Genomic DNA, 25,625 nt, shown 5'->3' on the forward strand with positions numbered 1-25,625 from the left:
TTTTCTATGGAATCAAATACTTGCTTCAATGTTAATTATTTGAAAATCATACAAAGTGATTTTCTGTGGGGGGGGGGGGGGGCTTCGGGAGGGTTTAGATTCTCTCACACTTTAAGTGACCTACGATAAAAATGACAGCTCTCCATTCATTGTAGCTGGGAAAGCTTTAACAATCAACCTGGGATCAGGTACCCGTAAGCCCTGATCTAACCTCACCTGCACATTTTCTTCCGTCACTTTTATCTCAGCAGTGTAAACGTAATCTACAAGCAATTTTAGTGTCCATCCATCCACCTCTTTAATTCGGACTCTTTTTGCACGACTTTCACTCATTTCACCTATAAAAAAAGGGAAAATACAGAAGGGAGATTAGTGAACACATTACCATCTTACTATAACTAGGTTAATGCTACAAATATCTGTACTGCATTGCAGAATTTGTTACCCCTATTTGTTATAACTAGTAGAAAATAAAATGCTAGAACTTGCATTATTTTCTGTGCACTTCTGTCCATGTAACAGTCCAAAAGATCCTTATACTAGACCTTACCACACACATTCATTGTCAGCATCACCTGTAATCTCTTCCTCCATATTCATTACCGCTCATCAATATGTTCTTTGTACTCTGCAGTCAACAATTACCATAACCCCTTACCAACGTGTAATGTAATGGTACGTCAGGCGTTGGCTCACGCTTTATGGAGGGACTCACGGGCAATATGCAGCAAACACCCACCGGTAACACCAGTACCGATCGCAGGTGTCAACCAGGGAAATGCCCCCAGCAAAGCTGTCAGAGGTATTTTAATTCCGGCCACACCGCCATATTGCATTCGATCTTCGGCCCTGTGAAGTCATTCGGAGGATGTCGGATTTTAACCCATTCATTATAATGTGCGATTTGCATATTACATTGCCATACCCAGTATGCAAGATCAATCAGACGGCCTAGGTAAGTACCCTAGGAGGGTCTGGAAAATAGTAAAAACTAAAAAAAAGTTTAAAAAATGTTAAATAAAAACAAAAATTCAAATCACCCCCCTTTCCCTATAACTGATTTAAATATAAATATAAAATATTTTTAAAATTAGAAGAAAACTGGCGCACAGAGCTTAGTAAATGTGCCCCTATGTGCGTACTGGTTGTAAATGAGAAGTTTTTCTGACTAGATCTTCCATAGATTTACACTATAAAACAAGCTCCATGCACTACTCACATATCTCTCTACATATCACTCCCTGATTTGAGCAGAGTAGACTTTGGTTACGTTTTTACAAGCACGGCGCTAGGGAATCTCCATCAGCTCCACAGAGAGGAATAGAGCAGAATGGACATGCGCAGCTGTCTGCTCTGCACATCTTGGGGAGTGTCGAAGGGTCCAACAGAGGTACCTCGCACCACCCATTCTCGTGATCTGTGGGGATCCACTAGAATCCAATCCTGTGGATTGGGTTTAGCTAGTTTCTTGGGAAAACCCCTTTAACATTACCAAAAGGTAAAAGTACTGAACACATGCGTTTAATTGAAAACACATATACGATTGGGTTGAGCCCCATCCCCAGACATTTCCATTGGGTTTCTAAATACAATGTAAACGCCCCATGCGACCGCACCCTAAACATTAAATCCAGATAATACTTTTTTCTTTTCTTGAAAGTATCGGTATCAAGTATCTCCAGGTATCAGTATTTCACTCAAACTTCTAATATCTAACCATAGATGCTAGCAGAATGTTCAGAAGCTGAATAAAAGTGTAGATAAACCTGGACCCTGATAATCAAAGCACATTGTCAGTACACAGCATCTCATAGCACAGAGGAATCATAAAGTGGAATTTTACACTGACCATCACTGACTTATAGGAGCTAAAACATCAATAAAACTAGTAAAGGAGGTTAAAAATGACGTCTAAAAGCTATAGCTTAATTTTATGGGATTTTGTTTTTTGGGACAAAATTTTTCTTTGCCCTATGGATGAATATGCACTGGATATTTAAAAAAAAATATTTTTTGTGATATGAAAGATTAGAAAAATGTCAATGAGGGCAAGAGGTTTCCTTTATTATTTAAAAAGTTTATACGGGATACATACTATTAGAGTTCTATGTCTGATGTAGAAGTACAAAATGTGTTGTTTTGTTTGTTTTTTTTTTTACAATAAAGGGGCAGCCCATTTGTGTGGTGGTGTGTTGTCCAATTTTGATCCATGTTTGATCCCGGTTTCTGGGGGGGTGTTTAACACTTGGGATCAGTGTTCCACTGTCCCCGAGTAACTAATGTCATTATTTGGCTGCACCCAATGGAAATTAAAGAGCTGAAGATAGTCCGCACCAGTCATAAACAGCCCATATGACAGGAGATTTCCCAATTACGCTTTTTAGATTTGGTCAGGTAGTCCTGGTCTGGAGCGGACAATGTTCATCTGACATAAAGACATAAATACTGACAGCGATTGCTCCGTAACAGTGGGAGCAAAGCCTATAAATAGATGCGAAGATTTGGGGGTTGGCGAAAAAGTCCTTTTCTGTTCCTAAAAAAAAAAAAAAAAAAAAGTGTCTGCTGCGTGAGCACTTACCCCTATTGTTTCATATTGATCTGAGCTTTTCTTTAACCTTTTACATATTAGGGCTCTTATTGGGTTAAAATGTATTCGATACAGGAAACTAAAATATCTGTGCATGATTACATGAGATGTCTGGGGCACTGCCGAAGCTTTCTCTCAGTATCAGAGTAGATGTGGCATTCGGTCTCGCAGCACTATGTAAACACTCTTCTATCCTTGGAGAATATTACATTTTCGGAGCACTGGCTCAGATGTAACAGAGGTCGTGCCATTGTGTAATATTACACTGGGGTGGGGTCCTGGAAACAGCTGGAGGACACAGTCGGCTGCCAACTGCAGGATTCCTATGTAAGCCGGGCTGTAACAACAAATCGGGGAACCTTCCCGGATCAGAGGACGCAACTCCTACACACCGACTCTTATAGAGGTTGTTGGAAAAAAATCAGGAAACCCCCTACACTATGGCTACATGAAGACTATGGTAATGACACTTATGTAGATAGGGTGTGTAAGGTAGTCAGCACAGCTGAGCGAGTACACAGCATGCCAGCTCAGGGTGCAGGGTGGTAAATCCAGCACAGACAGAGTTGGAACAAACTCACTCAACTGCGCTTAGAAAACAGATAAGTAACAGATTTACTGACTTGAACAGAACTAAAACTATAGTAACAGACTGCATTCTTATCGGGTATACAGTATGCTCAGCTCCTACTGCTCTATAACATGCTGCCTGCAGATAGGACACTATGCAGATTCCCCAGTTTGCATTCAGATTACACTGCATTTTAGTAACCACAAATTCCCTTTATATTTTCTTTAATTTTCTTATTTATTGGATAGATTTCATGTAAAGAACAACAAAGGAAGAAATAATACAAGATGAAGCTGGGCCCTGAGCATAGCCTACATTTCACTGCTAACATTTGTGAAGCCACAGACAGTAACCAGATGACTATGAGGCAGAGCTGGAGAACATGTCCCAGTAAGAAGAAAACACACAGACTCATCTCTTGTCTGCCAGATAAGTACAGTCACCAATTAACTCTTCATGCGACTTCTACAGCGACCAGAAATGATGCTGAGCAGAAGCTGGAGAGTAAATAGGAAGACATAGAGAATATGTAATAATAGGCAGATTACGGCTCAGCTTGCATCTGGGTAGGAGCCCAAGTGCTGATTCTGCAAATTTTAATTGGAAAAGGGCGAAAATTGGAAACAGAACCAAATGGATCCCACTGTAATGTGATGGATCTTAATAGATGCAGATACAACAAAGGTTCCTCAAGAGTAAATATATCCTCCACCCAAGTAAGGGTCCATTCACCATGTGCTGGAGAGGAGGAGGAGGTGACCCTCCTCCCTCCATAGAGAATAGCGGCGCACGGCCGCACACACGCCAAAAGATAGAGTATGCTCTATGATTTTGCAGTGTGCGGGCCGCATCGGTGCCACACATGTGTGGCACCATATCTGCGCCGCTATTGCCTTCTATGGTCCCCGCAGACGGCCATGTGAATGTGCCCTAAAAGGTGCAGGTTCCAAACAAGAGCTCTTTATTTAAAAGACATTTGTCATCTACTTAAAGGGGTTGTCCACTGGTTACACATTGCTTATTTCCACAGACAGTGCCACACCTGATCATGGTTTGTGTTGGCAGTGCAGTTGGAGCTGATCTGTAATAGTACACACTATGTATGGCCAGGTATGAAGCTGTTTGTAGGAGAATACAGACAGGTTTTTCAATCTCAGGGAAAAGGGTACCTTTTGGCAAAAAATTACCTAATAAGCCACTTCTAGTATGATGTGAAGCAGAATAACGCAGTGAGATGGGATCATCCAGAATACCAACTTTGAAGCAAGATGTAAATTGGCTGTATAAAGTCACAGTGACGTAGAGTTTAGCACTGAAGTCAAGCTCTCCTCACCTCAGAATGCCCTCTACTTAAATTTTTGGCCCTTTTTTTACATTAGTATCCATCTCTCCTGAAGTCCAGTCCATGTCGTCAGCCACAACAAATAGGCGTGCTATAAATTGAGGAAAGTGCTCATCTCTGAGCCTCTGTGGCTGTATGCAGCCATTTTACATTGCACATCAAAGTTTATTTTCTGGAAGATGGTCCCTCCCCCACTGATGTCAGGCTGACCAGGCTGTGACCTCTGAGAAGGAGCAGGAGGAGGAGCTGTACAGGAGAACAAAGATGGGGGCTGAGAGCTGAGGAGTCAGCCTGTGACTACCCCAGGATTTTGTCAGGTTATAACACACAATTATATTGTAATGCAAATGCTTAGAAAAAGCAGAGAGGCAGATTTGCACTGCAGCTGTAATGGGCCTCTGCAACCTGTCTTTAGTGAATATGAGGTCCTTGGTGACATGTTCCCTTTAAAGCCTGCTTCAGGGACCCAAGCCCTCCATTAGATTCACCCTGCAGAATATAGCAAGCCTGCCCCCCCCTTGCAGAATATAGCAAGCCTGCACCCCCCCCCCTGCAGAATATATCAAGCCTGCCCCCCCCCTGCAGAATATATCAAGCCTGCCCCCCCTGCAGAATATATCAAGCCTGCCCCCCCCTGCAGAATATATCAAGCCTGCCCCCCCCTTGCAGAATATAGCAAGCCTGCCCCCCCCTGCAGAATATATCAAGCCTGCCCCCCCCCTGCAGAATATATCAAGCCTGCCCCCCCCTGCAGAATATATCAAGCCTGCCCCCCCCCTGCAGAATATATCAAGCCTGCCCCCCCCTGCAGAATATATCAAGCCTGCCCCCCCCCTGCAGAATATATCAAGCCTGCCCCCCCCCTGCAGAATATATCAAGCCTGCCCCCCCCTGCAGAATATATCAAGCCTGCCCCCCCCCTGCAGAATATATCAAGCCTGCCCCCCCCCTGCAGAATATATCAAGCCTGCCCCCCCCCTGCAGAATATATCAAGCCTGCCCCCCCCCCTGCAGAATATATCAAGCCTGCCCCCCCCTGCAGAATATATCAAGCCTGCCCCCCCCTGCAGAATATATCAAGTCTGCCCCCCCCCGCAGAATATAGCCAGCCTGCCCCCCCCTGCAGAATATAGCCAGCCTGCCCCCCCCTGCAGAATATAGCCAGCCTGCCCCCCCCTGCAGAATATAGCCAGCCTGCCCCCCCCTTGCAGAATGTAGTCAGCCTGCCCCCCCCCCCCTGCAGAATGTAGCCAGCCTTCCAGTATGCCCAGCACATAAACAAAATAGTCAATGTACTCCTTTCTGACGCTCCCCGCAAGGTCCACTTCTTACTTCCAGCAGTGGCAGGTCCACATGTGCATAGGCCACACACATTATGACATCAGCCCCCAAATACATAGGGGCAGATTTACTTACCCGGTCCATTCGCGATCCAGCAACGCGTTCTCTGCGGTGGATTCGGGTCCGGCCGGGATTCACCAAGGTAGTTCCTCCGACGTCCACCAGGTGGCGCTGCTGCGCTGAATTTCCCCCAGGCCCGCTGGAATGCCCTGAAATTCACCGGCCTATACCTGGTGAAGGTAAGTGCAAGTCTCGCAACACTTTTTTTTTTTTTTAATGCAGCGGCTTTTCCGAATCCGTCGGGTTTTCGTTCGGCCACGTCCTCGATTTCCGTTGCGTGCATGCCAGCACCGATACGCCACAATCCGATCGCATGCGCCAAAAACCCGGGGCAATTCAGGGGAAATCGGCGCAAATCGGAAATATTCGGGTAACACGTCGGGAAAACGCAAATCGGGCCCTTAGTAAATAACCCCCATAGTGTGAGCACCGCCAACCATAGGTCCCACGCTGGCCACACACGCACGCACGTCAGCTGACCTGAGGGTGGCGTTGGAAAGGTGGACTTTAAGTTTTGGGGTTTTTTTTAAATCGAGCATAAGCAGAGTTTGGGGTTTTTCAGCACATTTTTTGTGCTGAAAGACTCGGCTTATATTCTAGTATATATGGTGTATGTAGACAAGCACAAACTTTCTTCATGACTTTTGGATATTACACACACATGGAATTAGTGCATAAAATTAACTAAATGAGAACAGTGTTAAACATTAAGCCTCTCCTTTGTAAACTCAACAATCTAAAACCAATAACTTCAGGTCAGACACACACTAAAGACAATACACACTTGCTCAATAGGTTTACTTTTAACTAAAAAGTTCATAGCATTGGTTTATCCTGCAAAAATCTGTCTGGAAACTTTGAACAGTTATCGGCAAAGGCTGCAGACCTCTAACCTTTTATTTAAAAAAATCTATTTTGAAAGCAAAACAAGAAAAGTACAAAAGAACAACAGGGAATTCCCACATATTTTAAAATGTGCAGGGAGAAAAGGTATTATTATTATTATTATATAATAATAATAATAATAATAATAATAATAATGGCTACAGTATATACTTGGACAACACTTCTAGTGCTGCCCTGCGATCCTCCCCCATAGACTTATTTACATGGTGACAAATGAAAAAGGGAAAATTCTACCAAAATTTTAAACACAATTCTAAATCTAAAAGACAATACAGATGTTCTAACTGCTCTATAGCAGGGTTTAAAGCATCCATATCCTTACAGCATTGTATAAATATGGGCCAAGATAAAAATATCTTCTTATTAACGTATTTTTTGGACTACAAGACACACTTTTTAGCAAGAAAGTGTGTGCGTGTTTTCATATGTGTAGTCCTTCCCAGTGTGTTCCTTATATGTGTATAGCAGAGCTGTGTGTGTATTTATGTGTATAGCAGAGCTGTGTGTGTATTTATGTGTATAGCAGAGCTGTGTGTGTATTTATGTGTATAGCAGAGCTGTGTGTGTATTTATGTGTATAGCAGAGCTGTGTGTGTATTTATGTGTATAGCAGAGCTGTGTGTGTATTTATGTGTATAGCAGAGCTGTGTGTGTATTTATGTGTATAGCAGAGCTGTGTGTGTGTGTGTGTGTATAGCAGAGCTGTGTGTGTATTTATGTGTATAGCAGAGCTGTGTGTGTATTTATGTGTATAGCAGAGCTGTGTGTGTATTTATGTGTATAGCAGAGCTGTGTGTGTATTTATGTGTATAGCAGAGCTGTGTGTGTGTGTGTGTGTGTGTGTGTGTGTGTGTGTGTGTGTGTGTGTGTGTGTGTGTGTGTGTATATAGTAGTGCACAGTGTATGCAGCAGTGGCGAGTGTTCCCATTTCTGTTTGTGGGTGTGTATAGCTGATCTGTGTAAATGTATGGATGAAGCAGGGCTGTGTGTGTAAATGTATGGATGAAGCAGAGCTGTGTGTGCTGTGCTTTAGTGCAAACAACAGGGATATTTTAATGGGTTTAAAATATATTTTTCCTTTTTTGGAAGCCTAAATCTGGGGTGCGTCCTATAGTAAGTAGCAACTTTTGGCCTGAAAAATACGGTTAATTGATCCCGTAAAACATCTTCTAAAAAGTTTCATAGTAATCCACACAATGTTGTCTGCTGGACCTTTATGCCCGTTGATCCCTGTATAAACTTCATAACACTATAAATCTTTAAAGGGAACCTGTCACCACATTTTTCACAAATGCAGTTAGTGGCAGGTTCCCATTGAGGCCTATCAACTAACTGACACCCTTCTTTTAGCTAAAAATGGTTTCCTTCAGATTCCTAAATATTCAACTATCTGTAGCGAGTCGAGGGTGGCATAGCCTCCTCGGGCTGACATCATCACAGGTCCTTTATTCTCTTAACATTAGCAAACAGTACCCCATGCAGCTATATCTGATAAAAGAAATCACAGCAGCCTGCATGGAGTGGAGTAGAAGTCCATGCATGCTGTGATTTCATTGATCAGAATTACAAGCATAGGGTACAAATTGCTAATGTTAAGAGGCTAAAGGACGTGCGATGTCGTCACCCTGTTCACATGACATTATTGCTGAATGCCTAGAAAGGGATAAGCTGCTGGATTCAGTCCAAGAAGGCTAAAGGATGTGAGGATGTCAGCCCGAGGAGGCCATGCCCACCTCGATTCGCTATAGATATCCCTGGATACCATAGATCTTAAAAGTTTTTAGCTAAAAAGAAGGTGTCAGTTGCTAGGGCTCCATGGGAACCTGCCACTAGCTGTATTTGTGAAAAAAATGTGGTGACAGGTTCCCTTTAAAACATTACCTGTATAACAAGACTGGATAGCTATGGCTTGAAAAGTATATTGGTTTGTTATACAAAGCATAATAAGCAGGGAAACATATTTGTTCTAATCTTTTGAATCTTAGATTGCTGATGCTGAGCCATGGCAGCCACGAGCCAAACAAAGGCCCCTGATATTACAGAAACAGTGTAGCTCACTTTGCTGTGCAACAGTTAGGCCCATAAATATTTGAACAACATTCTTCTAACTTGGGTTCTGGACGTTACCACAATGAATTTAGAGAAACTATTTAGATGCAGCAGAAGCTAAAAGAAGAGCAGGTCCTGTGAGAGGAGGCACACATGAGCATGTCAGTGTGCTTCACCCTGGTGGTAGATGTCTTTTTAACCAATACATCCGAAAATTTGCTAAAAAGTTCCCTGGTCATTACAGAGTAAAAATAGAAATAATTTACAAGTTTAACCCGATCACGGCTATTAACTCCTCTGATTCCGCAGGCAAAGCTGCTGCCGGCATTTAAAAGACATCTTGGATCTGTTCGTCACCCCAAACATCATCGGGGGGAGGGGGGATAGGGGAGTTTGGGGCGGCGATCAGTTGCAATGATGGCCTCGGGTCTTCGAGGCTGCATGGTTTCTGCAGATTTGTTACAATGAGCCAGTGACTCATTGCAGTATATGGTAGGAAAGATCAGACCATCTAGGGCAGTGATGGCGAACCTATGGCACGGGTGCCAGAGGTGGCACTCAGAGCCCTTTATGTGGGCACTCAGGCCATCACCAGAGAGGACTCCAGGTATCTTCCTGCAGTCCCAGAAAGCCCAGGACTTGCTGTGCACAGAGCTATTTTAAAGTAACAGCACTCCCTGGGACTACTGGAGGAATGGGAATGTGTGGACAGATCTGGATTATCATTGTAGCTCCTGCTCCGGCCCTGACAATTCTTCCTGTTTATGGGAGGGAATCTACAATGATTATCCAACTTTCTTCTATTTTCTGATAAATTGGTGTCCTCAGGGTGCAGTTATGAATGAAAGTGACAGAGCAAGGAGTATAAATCATAAATAAAATTTCTGTGTTGGCACTTGGTGATAAATAATTGGGTCTTGGTTGTAGTTTGGGCACTCGGTCTCTAAAAGGTTCGCCATCACTGATCTAGGGTTAATGTACCCTAGAGGGTCTATAAAAAAAATTAAAAAAAAAAATCAAATCATCCCCATTTCCCTAGAACGAATATACAACTTAATAAACAGGAAAAAAAAAAAAAAAAAATCACAGACACAATAGGTATTGGCGCGTCCCAAAATGCCCGATTTATCAAAATATAAAACGGTTGTTGCCGGCAGTGAACCACATAATGGAAAACAGTGCCCAAATGTTGCAACTTTTACACCACATGAAAAAAGTGAATAAAAAGTAACCAAAATGTCGCACAGACAACACAAAATGGTAGCAATGAAAACGTCGGCTCATTTCGCAAAAAAAAAAATCACACAGCTCCGTACAACAAAGTATGAAAAAGTTATTAGCGTCAGAAATGGGGGGAAAAAAAAATAATTTTTCGCACACAATCATTTAACTTTTGGAAATGTTTTAAAATACAATAAAACCTATATACTACCTATATGCACTGTGAAGCTGGAGAGATTTCATTACATTTAAGATCATTTAAGGTAATTGCACACTAAGCTCCTGGTAACCTGAAATGGCAGGGCATTATAAGGCAAGTCTGGGAGGCAGCTCGGCCTGCTGGTCCTGGTGGTGTATATCACATTACACAACAGATGGTACATCTAGTGTGCAAAGGCTTATCTGCTGCAATAACAGGACAAGATGCTGGGACAGATTCCTGTGATAATACACACTACACGTGTCATCTACTTCGTTACAGCACCAGCTCTATGTTACAACAGACCACGACTAAGAATCTGATTTAGTTTGAAACGCGTAGGTCCATTTTCAGAGAGGAGTAGTATCCTTATCTTTTAATGGAATGTAGAAAGAAACCTTCTAATATCAACTTTTAAAATTGTGCCAACTAGCTAGAAGCACTACTGTTACCAGAGCCCCCCTTCCTACAGATTCACAGTCTCCCCCTGCCCCCTCAGTAATCCCCCCTCTGTCTGTCTACTCTAATCTCATGGCTAAAGTGAGTTTTTGAAGGAAATCTACTTATCTGCCGAGAATCTACCTAAAGCAGATCCAGTGTCAGTTTCCCAGTGCCTGTGTGATGCGGAAGTTGTCTTTGTGGAATCAGAGTACGGCCTCCTTTTTGTGTAAATGCTTTCTTTTATTAGATGGCAATAGTCTGAAAATGCTACTACTAGTCTCAGAGCTCTGCGTCCGTGAGCAGGGAAACTGTCAGAGCAACAGGAAGAACCACCCATGCAAGCACCTGCGCCATTGGCTTAGTCCGCAATCACGGACACACAAGATTCAACAAAGATCCCTTAGACATCACAATGGCATGGAGAAACAGCCAATAGGTAAGTAGATCCCAGGTGGTAGACTTCCTTTAACACACAGAGGGAGTGACAGGAGTGCTGCTGCACAGTGTAACAGCCTGCGACAACTGAGCTTGGAGGTGCTCAAGTAACAGCCATGGCTCATTAGCAAAAGTTATAAGTTGATTTTAGAAGGAAGGAGCCCATGGGTAACACATACAAGAAGATTACCCCAGTACCGGTGCCTGGATTTATCAGTAAGAGCCCCTGGTTTATCCATGCTGGATTTTGATGGTAGAATCATTTACTGCCTCCAAGAAAGTCTAACACATTCAGAAACATCTCTCCCAGAAGAAGGATGGGACGTACCTGTAAACATGGCATGGAAGTAAGGGCTGCACGCTGCAAGGACCACCTTGTGAGCGGCTATCTCCACATCTTCTGCTACAATTGTCACATCACAGAGCAGATTCTGACTGGAAAAGAAGAAACAGAAAATGCTATTTAAAATAAATAATAAATGGTTGCAAAATACTAGATCATAGATTTTATAAATGAAAACAGAAAACACAACATTTATGATGGCCCTGTGAAAAATACATCTCAAAAGGTTTTGCTAGTACATTGAAGAAACACATGAGAGATAAGGTTGATGCCATACTTCCCAACTTTTGGACTAGAGAAAGTTTAACAAATAGCCCCACCCATCTTTCAGAAATCACACCCATTGTCCCGCAACTTGTCCCACCCCCAAACAAAGTAAAATATCAACCTTAATGGCCCCCATTATACAGTATAATGCCCCCTTCCTGTGGCCACCCACCCTGAAGACCCCTATAATACCCCCTAATGCAACTCAGCAACATATAATACCCCTCTTTAATTTTATCCTCCCTTTACTTTTGAGGCCTCCTGTCCACCGCCATCTCCCCTCATGTAGTAGTCGCCTCCTGGCCTCCTTCATCTCCCCATGTATAGTGACCGGAAAAAAAAACAAACAAAAAAACGTTTCTACTTACCTTTCCTCGTTCCCCCACAGTCCTGCTGATCCCACCGCCTGGTCACTGTGCTGCAGCACTAGTGAAACGGGTGGGGACCAGTAGGCGGGAAATTATTCTAACTGCCCGCGACGGAGTGACAGCGGCCAAACAGCGGGACTGTTCCGAGGAATCTGAGGCGGTTGGGAGCTATGTTTATGCAAGGATACTACAGATTGAAAACCCACATCTTTAATCATTAATCCACAGCAGGTTTTTATACCACATTTGGATGGGATTTGCTTTCTTTAGTTCTAAGGCTCCGTTCTCACCTGCATCAGGGGTTTCTGTTATACATTTAAAGAGTAACTGTAAAAGGTTTTTTATTTTTCACAAATCAATAGCTCTTGTAAACAAACTGGATGTAAAACAACTTTGCCTATTATCTTTGTTACCTATATTCAATAGTTTCTTTGCTATCCCTCTCATATTACCTCATTGCTGCAGTGGCTGCCTCCTCGCCATGTGCTGATAAGCATTATGAGACCGTATGTTTACCCTACGGATTCATAGGAGGGGAGGAGCTGCTGCTCCCTGCTCACATGGGAAGAGGTCAAGTTTCAGTGAATGCAGTAGAGCTGGAAATGTGCAGAAAAGTGAATGCAGATGTCTCCTGCACAGAATAGTGAGGTACAAGATCTACCAGTCCCTCCATCCCAGTCTGTGATTCTACAGAAGTTTCTCTGTCCATCTGTCTCTGCTTTGCTCCCTTCCCCCAACTTGTCATTGGCAGCATCAGCTCTGTTTAGATAAGCTATTAACCCTTAGTGCTCACACAGCAAAGGCTGTATGTAACTGATGTACAGGCAGTCCCCTACTTAAGAACACCTGACTTACAGACGACCCCTAGTTATAAACGGACCTCTGGATGTTGGCAATTTACTGTACTTTAGTCCTAGGCTATAAAGAACAGCTGTAACAGTTATCAAAGGTGTCTGCAATTAAGCTTTATTGTTACTGGTTCTTATGACAATCCAACATTTTTAAAATCCAATTGTCACAGAGACCAAAAAAAAATTGTGTCTGGGGTTACAATTATAAAATATACAGTTCCGACTTACATACAAATTCAACTTAAGATGAAACCTACAGAACCTATCCTTTACGTAAACCGGGGACTGTCTGGTAATAATGGTTTCTACCACTTATTACATGTTCCCTGCTCCTCCATGTGATGGAAGCTGCCAGGCTGTCATCCTGTATGTGCACTGTTCAATGCCAAATTACTTTGAGAGAGAACACAAGGCATCATGGGATGTGTGGGCAAGCTAGCTGGCCTCAGCCTGAGGGCATAGACTGACAGACATTAGTCTCTGCCCACTTCACCTCTGGAGAGAAAGATTTTTCGTCAAACACTCATTGGTCACTGCTAATTTCACAATGTAGTAAGAGGGACAGCATTAAAGGGGTGTTCACATTTCAGTAAATAGATGTTATTGTTTGAATAATAAAAAGTTATAACATTTTCCAATATCATTTCTGTATAAATTCCTCAGGGTTTTTTAGATCTCTACTTGCTGTCATTCTACAAAAAGCTTCTATGTTTACTTCCAGTGGACAGAGATCTGACCATGGTCACACAGGTGCACAGCTTGTTAGTATCAAAGATGTTATATCACAGAGTTCTGATTTACTGAGTAATTTGACTACTCAATTACAGCAGTTTTTACCAATATGCAAATAAGTTACAATGCCTCAGTGGCAGATGATTTTAGTTGCTACAAGTAGGGCTTTTAACCCTTTTCTAGGAGGTACTACTGGAGTTAGGGGTAAAATGTCTGGCCCGTGCCCCGGATCTTTTGGCCTGTGCCCCTAATGTCCCAAGTCAGTGGGACACTCGTCCCGCTGTCCGGGCATATTTCCCTAATGTCATCGCTATCTACGTGCTCAGGACGTAGATAGCGATGAGCACTGTAGTGGGGAAGGAGCCACCGGCTCCGTTCTCCACTACAGGCAGCAGGAGACGCGATCACACAGCGTCTCCTGCTGCAAGCAGCTCAATACAGCTGCCGGGACCAGGAGACGCTGGGTGATGACGTCACCGCTCGTGTCTGACAGTGAACAGGGAGAAGTCAGAGGAAGAGCTAGAGGTGAGTATCAGTGTTTTTTTTTTTAAATTATGAGTGGTGGGGGGGGGCACATTGAGGGGGTTGGCATGGGGAACATTACAAGAGGCTGTGGGGACATTACTGGGAGCTGTGAAGACATGGGGGGAGGGGTTGTTAGGGACATTATAGAGGGCTTGGGGGACTGTACTGGGGGTTGTGAAGACTTTGTGGGGCTTTGGGGACATTACAGGCAGCTGTGAAGACAGTGGGGACATTACAGGCGACCTTAGGAATACTACTGGGGGCTGTGGGGACATTATTGGGGGCTGTGGGGGATTTTACAGGGGGCTTTGAGGACATTACTAGGGCTGTGAAGACTTTTGGGGAACTGATGGGGGCATTACTGGGGACTGTGGGGACTTTAAAGGGGGCTGTGGGGAACATTACAGGGGTCTGCAAAGACATTGGGGGGGATATGTGGGGCATTACATTGGGTTTTGGGGACATTACTGGTGGCTGTGAAAACTTTGGGGGGGCTCTGGGGGTCATTAAAGTGGGCTCTGGGGGTCATTACAGGGGGCTCTGGGGGTCATTACAGGGGGCTCTGGGGGTCATTACAGGGGGCTCTGGGGACATATGGGGGCTCTGAGGACATTCGGGGGGGCTCTGAGGACAATATCGGGGGCTGTGGATGGACGTTACAGGGAGCTCTGGGACATTACAGAGGGCTGTGGGGGACATTATAGAGGTCTCTGGGGAACTTCTCAATGGGGACATTACTGAACTCTAGGGGGACTTTACTTAGTGTAGGTATTTTTAGGTGAGGGGACATTGTGATTGTACATTGTGCATGGTACAGTGAGCACATTCGTGTGTCACCATGCCATTTCTCCGTAAGAACGGCCCTGCTGCAGGGCTTCTTATAGAGATGGGAGGGGGGAGGAAAGCTCACCCCTCCACCTCCCCAACCAGGCAGTCCTGGCTGTGGCATAGCATGTGTGTGTGTGTGTGTGTGTGTGTGAATGGGGCCTTACAGTAAAGGAGAGGGAGTGTTAGGGGTAGCAGCAGGATAACACTGTTAGGGGACCAAGATGTAGGAATAATAAAGAACATGAGATGTCTGTGTGGTGATCTCCACAGGGAGGACACGTGGCTGAAGAAAAGACGTGGTGATGCCAGGACCTAATGGAGAAGATAGAGGACACATCACCTGCAGTCACTGGATGTAACAAGTAGGGATTTCTCCTGTGTTTTCTGTAGCTGTATATACAGGAGTGGGCATTACTGAAATTGTGATACATATGCATTGGGGCCCGTGCCCCGGATCTTTTACCACCCTAGCAACGCCCCTGGTAACTAGTTTAATTTGTCAGAAGATTTTTAATTTCCTTTAAAAGAAAAAGAAACAAAGAGCCCGGAGAGGTCTCCGAATGTTGAATCTGAATGGTTAGTATTAGAGTCTTCTTATGTGATCATTCTCCTAGATACAGCACCTTTTTATCCATACAAGAAGCTCAACCATGGATGTTCCCATCACTTTCATACAGGCAGTTACATACAAGATAGGTTCCATAGGTTTGTTCTTAAGTTGAATGTGTATGCAAGTTGAAACTTGATATTTTATAATTATAGTTGTAGTTGTATAATTGGAGTTTTTTGCTTTACAGGTGGTCCCGTACTTGAGGACACCTGGCTTACAGATGACCCCTAGTTGAAGATGGACCCCTCTGCCCTCTGGTGAAGCTCTCTGGATGCTTTACTATAGTCCCAAACTGCAATGATCAGCTGTAAAGTGTCTGTAATGAAGCTTTATTGTTAATCCTTGGTCCCATTACAGCAAAAAAGTTTGAAAATTCACTTGTAACTGGGATAAAAAAAAATATAAAAATTTTCTGGTACTACAATTATGAAATATACAGTTTCGACTTACATACAAATTCAACTTAAGAACAAACCTATGGAACCTATCTTGTACGTAACCCGGGATCTGCCTGTAATTGGACCAAGGATTATCACTAAAGCTTCATTACAGGCATCTTACAGCTGATCATTGCAGTCTGGGACTATAGTAACATCCAGAGAGCTTCACGAGAGGTCACAGTGGGCAGAGGGGTTTGTCTTTAACTAGGGGTCTGCAAGTCTGGTGTCCATAAGTAGGGTACTGCCTGTACTGCCATAGACTACCACCAGAGTTCCTATTAACCCACTACTTACCATGGATCATACAATTGCTTCTCTTTTACCAGGTTATTGGATGGGGTGGTCACAGGAGAGGAGGTAGGCAGGTGGAGGGGCCCTGCATTGTTCCCCCATGTATATAAGTACATCCCTAATGTGTAGGTTGCCTACTTTCCCTTATTTTATAAAAGTCTGTGTTTTTTCACAATCATTTCTATAAACATCTCCTTGGCTTCCCCTGACATCACCTCTAATGAGGAACACATATAGATCTGTGAAAAAAGGCGTTTTCATCCGTGTGAACTCGGCAGAAATCACACCCAGACATCTGAACAGGATAATTATATTAGGAAATGAAAGAGAGGGGTGTGTACGAGAGCGACGGGCTGTACGGTATACTGAGGCAGGACATGACCGTTCTTGTAATGTGATGGCTACAGCTACAGTAATGATGGGAAATTACCTGACATAATAGTAGGACATTTTATAGATCTCCGGAAACTTTTAGATCAGATTTTCAGTAATATGAAATATGTCCATCTTCACAAAGTGGTTATTAAAAGGGGATGTCCAGGCATAGTTTCCATGAATAGTTTCCTGACTAACATGACGTCCCGGCTGGTGTACAATGGGCAGTGGGTATCACGTATGGCTGCTATTACTAACTACATGATACAAGTAAAATACATGCTGGTCATCAGATGCTTTACTTAGCAATGGTCTCATCTATCAAAAAGTAGCGTGTGCACCGGGGAATTCAAATTATACAACTTTATTGATTCCTTTGGGTAAAACACAACTATTCCATATGGCTAATATATCCTCAGCAACCAATGCCGTGGATTGTGGGCTTCATCTGTGATGTACTATGTGGTCTTCCTCTTTGTGAATGACCTACACAACATGAACCACAATACAGTACATTTATGGCCACACCAATAATATCAATGATATATAGTTTTGGTTATAATGTCCTGCCCTTCTCCCATTCATAGAAAAACTGCATATCCTACACGGATATAACCTGGAAAACATCTGGCGCGTCATGGAAAATGTGCACCGATAACCCAAGGATGTCCCATAATGTATCATTTCCTCTTGTGTTGCTGAAAATCATTTACAATTTCCAGCAGTTGTATCCGTTTCAGAACCACTTCCCAATGTACTCTGGTTAGTTTGGTCAGGGTTGCAAACGGTTTGATTGTAAAATCAGATCTTGCCTACACAAACACTCCCCCTCCCATACTGATTCACAGTATCTTACAAAATTAGCATATTATAGCACAATTACATACACATTAATAACATTGAAAACCAACACTGAACATTGAAGACCAACTTTATGTAACCGGTGAGGGGACCGGTAAAGCCAATGTAGTGGGAATAATTGTAAAAGGCGATGTACTTCAGAGTCAGGGATGGGATGAGATGCTTCAAACCACTGACCTTAGAGGTGCCCTAAATCCGCAGACACAGCGTGGGTATTAGGTTTGGGTATATGACAAGTCTGTGTTATACACCATTGAAATATATGTATCCAGTGAGGGGACTGGTAAAGCAGATGTAGGAACAATTGTGAAAGGGGATGTACGGTCAGGTTTGACTCTTCTTAGGGGGGACCTAAATCTGCAGACACTGTTTGGAGTATTAGGTTTGGTGATATGACATTATAGATATATATCAGTACCATCAGTAACAACAACTATCAGTACAACCACAGTTATGTTTCCATCTCTGCTCTGTACCTCTGAAGCATGGCAGAGCTGCAGCTACTGATAGAAATAATTGTGGGTTAGGTTAAATTCCTCCTTGAGTTGGTCAAAGGGCTTCAAGCGACTACAAGCGACTGGGGGTGGTCCTCGGCCCAATCGCATATGAATTTACATGGAAACCCATGCGATCGGTAACCAGCAGTGTATATAAGCAGTGTAATAGACCAATCACATGCACCACATAGGACTGCATAAGAGTATAACCAAGTCACAGTACATATAACTTTACTCTCCATCTATGAAACCCTCCCAGACTCACTACTTCCTTCATGTATGGGGTACTCCACAGCCGAGTAAACCTAGCACACCCTCCAGATGTAATAACTTCACCTTCTGCCGAAATGTGCAAGTAAGAGCAATCATGGGAATACAGTCAGGTGGTCTACCCTGTGCCCCCAACTCTAAGATACATAAACAGTAGTCTGCAGCCTCTCTGATATAAACATACTATTTGTGCCCCCTATGCCTTCAGGTGCTGCTGTGGGGATACTAGGAAGTAAAGCCGTGGGTTGGGTACATACAGCCCCCCCTAATTTTTTGCCCTCTAGCATCCATTTCTAGTGTGTTGTTCTATGACAATGGATCCATTATGAGAAGAAGTGAGGTACAGATAACCCATAAGACAAGCATACAGTGAAGAGAAAGGGTATGAGGTCACCCCTGCCTGGTAGATCTATGGAGAGCAAACGAGTCTGATAGTAATCCCTTGGCAAGCAACAATTTCAGTGTGAAATAAAAACGCATCGTCTTCATTACATTTCCCAAATCACATTCACCTTATGTTACTGCATTACATTGCAGATTTTCCACACTAAAATCTATGCATAAAATCTGCAACATGTGCACATAGCCTTCGCTAAAACTTTGGCATCATTAGACAACTTATCAAAGGGGCCGGTAAGATTCGTGCAGCATAAGTTCTTATCTGGTTTGGACAGTACCACTACTATAACCCATTTCTACTGTCACTTCTTAGAACTTCTTATAGCTCCGGGAAAAGGAATGGACCCTATATTTTGTAAACCTTAGAGGGAGGCCATGTGACCCGGGGGTCTTTTCAGTGGGAAATGTTTTAAGGGCTGCTTACAATCCCTCCAGGCAATGAGACAGCTTCTATAAAAGTGTCAGTGGAAGACATTTGTTCCTGTGAACACGTGAAGAATTTACTGGGCTCTAGTTACCGAAGCCAAGAGTTTACCCAAATCCTCTGCCACATCAAAATATTGAACATATGAGACTTCTAGACGTCCCTTCTTTTTCTGGCATGTTAGGTATATCTATAGACGTTTAGGTTGGCGTTCAGGTTGTTTCTATACGAGTACTATGGGTTTTGGACCCATACCATGACCACCCATGCATTTCTATTCATTTTTTTTTTTTTTTTTTAAGTGGTATAGTCCGGGCTGTCATATTTATACAATAAAGGTTAGATTAGATTTAAATTGACTGCCATGCAGGCCAGCCTGACCCAGCTAGCGTTTGGGGCAGTGACCACCTTCATTACTCTCGTCTCTGTCTGCCTTAGCATTGAGACATTTTGGGTTCTGTTACGTTTCTTGCCTTTATTTGTAATGGTATACTAAAGGAGAAAACTAAAAACTCTTATAGTGATACGAGAGACACCAATAGCTCAGTAACATTGTGCCGGACATCCCGGGCCACATCCGTTACCCCTCCGGTCACGGCTACCAACTGGTAATACCGGCCCCACACAGCCAGGCTTTCCCAGGAATGTCTCCACCACATTTATTGCCCATCTACTACTTATAGGGCCACATGGCACACAACCTGGTGTAAAGGATCTACTGGAATGCCAAATGACTCCATTTCACTTTATTATTTACATAGAAAGAATAAGAATTATATGAATTGAGTAATTCTGAGCAATTTATATGTCTAGAAAACCTGTAGCATTATTACAAGAAATAAAGTACAATGTCAGAGAAAAGCACACAAAATCCTGCATTTATTTACAGAACATTTAAAGGAAGTCCACCCCCACCCAAATCACCCGACGCCTAAAACTAGCATGGTGTATGACACATAATCTACCCAGACATCTTGTTTCAAGTCATCTGTTACTTTACAGAGAATTTTTTATATTTATGTAAAACCGCTTATTGGTACACCTTTGCCTGTTGGTGCCCCATTTTTCTTCTTCCCATAACTTTTTTCTGCAAGGGGAGTCAGCGATAGTGCTACTAGGCAGAAAGTTTATAAGAGTTTATTTTTCATTACCAGGGGAAGCAGCTGCAGCCTGTGTCTCCTCATGTATTCTTCCTCTCCTTCACACCATCCCCCTCCCTCCCCTGCCTGCTCAGTGCACAATGACAGGGAGGGAGCTGCACAAGTGTGGAGGAGGCCGACACATACACACAGGCTGCCCCTCCCAAATCACCCACCAAATTTAATCACCACAGGTAATGAAAAATAAAATTACCGGATTATAAATTACTGAAATGAATCAGAATGCTGACAAAAGCATTTTGTCATAGACTATTGGAACCTGTCAGCAAATAAAAAGACATTCCTGGTGACAGGTTCACTTTTAAGTGTGCTGAATGCATTTAAATGATGTTGAATACTATAGATGTGGAACTTTTGAAGATGCATCAAGACCATGGATTCAGTCTATGAAAGTATGCTGATAATTACAGATCCACTATAATTACCTGCGGAGTTCATTCATGACCTTGAAAGCCTTCCTGGTGTGCCGCGGGTTCATAGTCACTGGACAGAACTTCTCCGTGTTCTCCTTCACTTCCACAGGCTTCTGCGGGCATATCTTCGTATTCCTGTGCACAAAATATACATAGGTTATCCTCCTCAGTTACCATGTGGATCTTACACCCAGTCCTGAACATCATAACTGGAAGCTGTGAACCAGTATGACCTAGCCTCAGCATCTTCCTCACTTCCTATGAGGAACCAACAAATTCTAAACCATTTCCTTACAGAGACTACATGTGCATCTGTGTGTCTACCTATGCAGGATTTACTACATGCTACCAAAGCTAAATTACAGATCTTTACGAGAGACTCGTGTTACCTATTCTCACTGCAGATGTTCCTGCTGCAGCCAGTTGTCTTACATGCAGAAACACTGTATTGGTTGCTAAGACACATAGAAGGTTTCTCGATTTTCTTCCACAGCTTTGATGAGCACAAAACAAGATAATATTAGGGAAAGAACTGCTGGGATTTCCTTTGGGCTGCGTTAACCTTTTGGGATTTGTGTTAACGCTTGCGTTTTCAAACGCATCAGAGCAGCGGAGGAGATTCCTCTAATTACATTGCTGTCAACATTTTGTTAACAAAACGCATGTGTAAACACAATGATGACAGCAATGTAATTAGAGGAATCTTTTCAGCTGCTCTGATGCCTTTGAAACTGCATAGGTTATAGGAACGTGTGAATGCAGCCTTAATATGTGTGCACGCTTCCGAGTCATCTTACTATAACACAATATATTACAATACAAAGGAAAATTCTCATCTGTGTGAGCACATGTGAAGGTACATAGGGAGCAGTAAAGACTAGCTCCATGTACTTTATAACCATCTCCTGCTTTCTAAATGCTTCCCTCCATCTCAATTTACTGCACAGAACAGGGGACAGAGCCATTGAAAGATCACATTACAGCCGCAGCCCACAGACATGTATGGAGGGTAAGGAGCAGAAGCATGCTGAAGATTCTCATAGGTTTTCATTCAGAGTAAGACTGTTCAGTGTTGCTGTACCATGTTCTCAAGGCTGCTACTGCTGAGGGTGTGCACCTTAGACATACCGGCTAAATGTAATAGTCTTTGTTTCTCCATAACTTTTTCTTCTCCAAGGACTTCTAAGATCACAATGTAATCTCATCTTTCAGCAAAACTAAAGAGCCATCTCCTTTCTATCATTAATTACAGAGCGAGTAAGGCTGTTAATGGCCTACTCATCTACTCATGGGGGTAGGATTGGGATCTCTAATAAGATAATGTTTGTTATCTGTTCACAGTTGTGTATAACCCGCTCTGGTAGAGTCAAGGGCAGATCCCAAGGCCTACAAGCACTGCTCTCCCTGCCCCATACAGTATTAGTGGTAATATATGGCTGTTTTACAATACATGTCAGTCTGGTTCCTACCGCTATCTATAATATCCTCTACATCACTATAAGTCATTTATTAACATGCTGAAGCTATTCTACCCACATGACTGATCACTTGACAAACAAGCAGTAAAACCGGCACTGCATGACGTGATACGAGCACTGTACACCAAACACTCACTTTAATATTAAGGTTCAGTGTATACAATTCCTATAAATTATTAGTTTTTCACATTTATTTAACACCTACAATTCTGGTTGGTTACCTCCAAGCCATTAGTGTGCATTCACACGTTCAGTTTTTCAGATGAAGTTTTTGATGTCCAAACCAGGAGCGGAATGAAAAATAGGAGGAGCTTCTCTCTAGGATATGTTCTCACCCATTATAACCACACCTGCTTTTGGCTTCAAAAACGGACACGACCAATAGTAGGGCTACCACCAAGAGGTTGTCCCTGATGGATAGTAATCTTCGACCAAGTGATCAATACACAGATGGGCCCCCAGCAATTAGACAGGTTTTATCTATTATGTGGATAGGAAAACCTATTAAAAGTATAGTCAGTTTCTAGAACGCCGGGTGCGCCCAGTGCCGCCTGCCTGATACAGCATTGAATATAATGAAGCGTCAGGTAAAGAAAGAGTTTTTACAACCCACACCCCCCAGGCCAGATTTTTTTTTTCTAAACCCAGGTGACTCCTTTAAGCTTGTCAGTAGCCCCCCACCCCTTTTACTCTGGGGATGGTTAACGCATGCGTTTGTTAACGCATTGTTAATGCATGTGTTAACATTGCGGTTAACGCATGCATCTTGTAAACGTAAGTGTTAACAGCTGTTTAATTGGGCAAATCTCCCTTCAGCTGTAGCAATGCGTTTTTAAACGCATGAAGTAAACACGACGTGTGACCGCACCCTAAAAAATGCAACAGGTTTCTGATTGGATACTACAGCTGCTTAATGTAACTGGAGAGGCTGCTAGGTCCTATGAGTTTTGCAGTCTGTCTGAGGGGGTCTCTCTTACAACTTTACTGAGGGCACATCATAACAACCATAAGGGATTTAGTGGTAGGAATTTATAACCAGAATATAAAGTGTTTGGGCCAATAACTGAAAAACTTTCATCAAAATCAAACATGATAAAGCAGGGACACAAGTCTAAGAAGATAGAAGAACAAATATGAGAAGATTACCCCAGTCATGGTGCCTGGATCTACCAGTAAGTGTCCCTGGTTTATCATGGTGGATTTTGATGGTAAATAAATGGAGTTGTGAAGAGGTGACAAGTAAGTAAAGTAACTCTGGTTCTGACAGGACCAGCCCTGCACTTATCAGTAAGACAATGTACAATGCGGAGGCCTTGAGCACCAAAGTGCTCACCGCTAGAACATTGTCAGGCTGGCTGCGGGGACAAGTATCCTAAGCTGCTGTCACTTCCTGAAAAATGCAGTAACCAACAGGCAGGTTGTGTCGCCCGAGCCTCTGCCATACAGAAATAATCTGTGTTACTAATACCTTAGAAAGCAGCAGGGTGTATATATATATTCTCATCTTTTACAATGATTTTCTCACTACTAAAAAAAACTTGTCAAGAAAAACAAGTAGACCAAAATAATCCAAGCTGGTATGAGCTGTATGATAAATATTCAAGGCGTTTCTGGGATAAAGGGGCTCTACCAAATGTATAAAATGGTCTTTATAAATACAATAGGCTTGAAAGAAAAAAGTATACGTAGCCTACATAGTATTGTGCTCTATTACATGCTGCCTGTAGATAGGACACCATGTACAATCCACTCACCTCCCCCTGCTATTACATGTTGCCTGTAGATAGGACACCATGTACAATCCACTCTCCTCCCCCTGCTCTATAACATGCTGCCTGTAGATAGGACACCATATACAATCCACTCACCTCCCCCTGCTATAACATGCTGCGTGCAGATAGTACATGGTGTCCTATCTACAGGCAGCATGTAATAGAGCAGGGGGAGGTGAGTGGATTGTATATGGTGTCCTATCTAAAGGCAGCATGTTATAGAGCAGGGGGAGAAGAGTGGATTGTACATGGTGTCCTATCTACAGGCAACATGTAATAGCAGGGGGAGGTGAGTGGATTGTACATGGTGTCCTATCTACAGGCAGCATGTTATAGAGCAGGGTGAGGTGAGTGGATTGTACATGATGTCCTATCTACAGGCAGCATGTCATAGAGCAGGGTGAGGTGAGTGGATTGTACATGATGTCCTATCTACAGGCAGGATGTAATAGAGCAGGGGGAGGAGAGTGGATTGTACACAGTGTCCTATCTGCACGCAGCATGTAATAGAGCAGGGGGAGGTGAGTGGATAGGACACCATGTACAATCCACTCTTATCCCCCTGCTCTATAACATGCTGCGTGCAGATAGGACACTGTGTACAATCATCTCTCTTCCCCCTGCTCTATAACATGCTGCCTGTAGATGGGACACCATGTACAATCCACTCACCTCCCCCTGCTCTATTACATGCTTCGTGCAGATAGGACACTGTGTACAATCCACTCTCCTCCCCCTGCTCTATAACATGCTGCCTGTAGATGGGACACCATGTACAATCCACTCTTCTCCCCCTGCTCTATAACATGCTGCCTGTAAATGGGACACTATGTTCAATCTACGCCCCTCTCCCTGTAGAAAAGTACATCTGTGATAATCTGTTTGCCCCAGTCTTTGTTCAGGACCAGAGCCCGAGGCTCCTCACGTACTGTAGAGGATCACAGTTATACTTATAGAACTACAATATTGAGTGTAACTGTATGTAACTTAGCACAATAGAAAGCTTACTAGAATGTCTGCTACTAAGGAAAACTGATTCACGTCCTTCTTTCCCACAAAGCAGGAAGGAAAGGCTGAAGTATTCTACCCTACAGGAAGCACATGGTATATCCTGAGGAATGTTCTACTCCGACACCAGATAGAAAGAAGTACATGGACAGGGGTTTACAAGGTCCTCCACATCCCATCACTATGCCCTCCCCATATATTCAGACTTCTATAAACCAACACGGTCAATTATTTTATCACAGCCTTCAGGAATCTTGCATCCCTAGAAAAGCCAATTGCAATTCACTTACCAGACAAAGGTTAGGATGGAGGACGCTATTATGTACCCGTTAGGGGTACATTCACACGAACGTATGGGGGATGTATATACGGCCGACGTATATACGTCCCCCATACACCGCTATGACCTCACAGCGCCATACGGGAGCAGTAAGGTGCAGCACCGAACCGTTCTATCTTTTGACGGAAAACGGCCAGCACCAGGAGTGTCACATCATTATACAGGCTGTCAGTCATGTGTATAGGAGTATCTCATACACGCAGGCTGCTGGGGATGCGGTC

At 43.3% G+C, this 25,625-nt stretch overlaps 1 protein-coding gene across 1 annotated transcript in view; it reads right to left on the reverse strand.

Moving 5' to 3' along the window:
- The window catches only part of KLHL2 (kelch like family member 2), a 74,728-nt gene that overhangs the window by 43,743 nt on the left and 5,360 nt on the right, over positions 1–25,625 (reverse strand). The window contains exons 2-4 of the mRNA XM_072120228.1: positions 20,819–20,941; positions 11,481–11,587; positions 217–338 (exon numbers count right to left, since the gene is read on the reverse strand). Of these exons, the coding sequence (XP_071976329.1) occupies positions 217–338; positions 11,481–11,587; positions 20,819–20,941 (352 nt within the window). The remainder of the gene's footprint in view (positions 1–216; positions 339–11,480; positions 11,588–20,818; positions 20,942–25,625) is intronic.

This window comes from Engystomops pustulosus, chromosome 1, assembly GCF_040894005.1.
Source record: "Engystomops pustulosus chromosome 1, aEngPut4.maternal, whole genome shotgun sequence".
NCBI classification, from domain to species: Eukaryota; Metazoa; Chordata; class Amphibia; order Anura; family Leptodactylidae; genus Engystomops; species Engystomops pustulosus.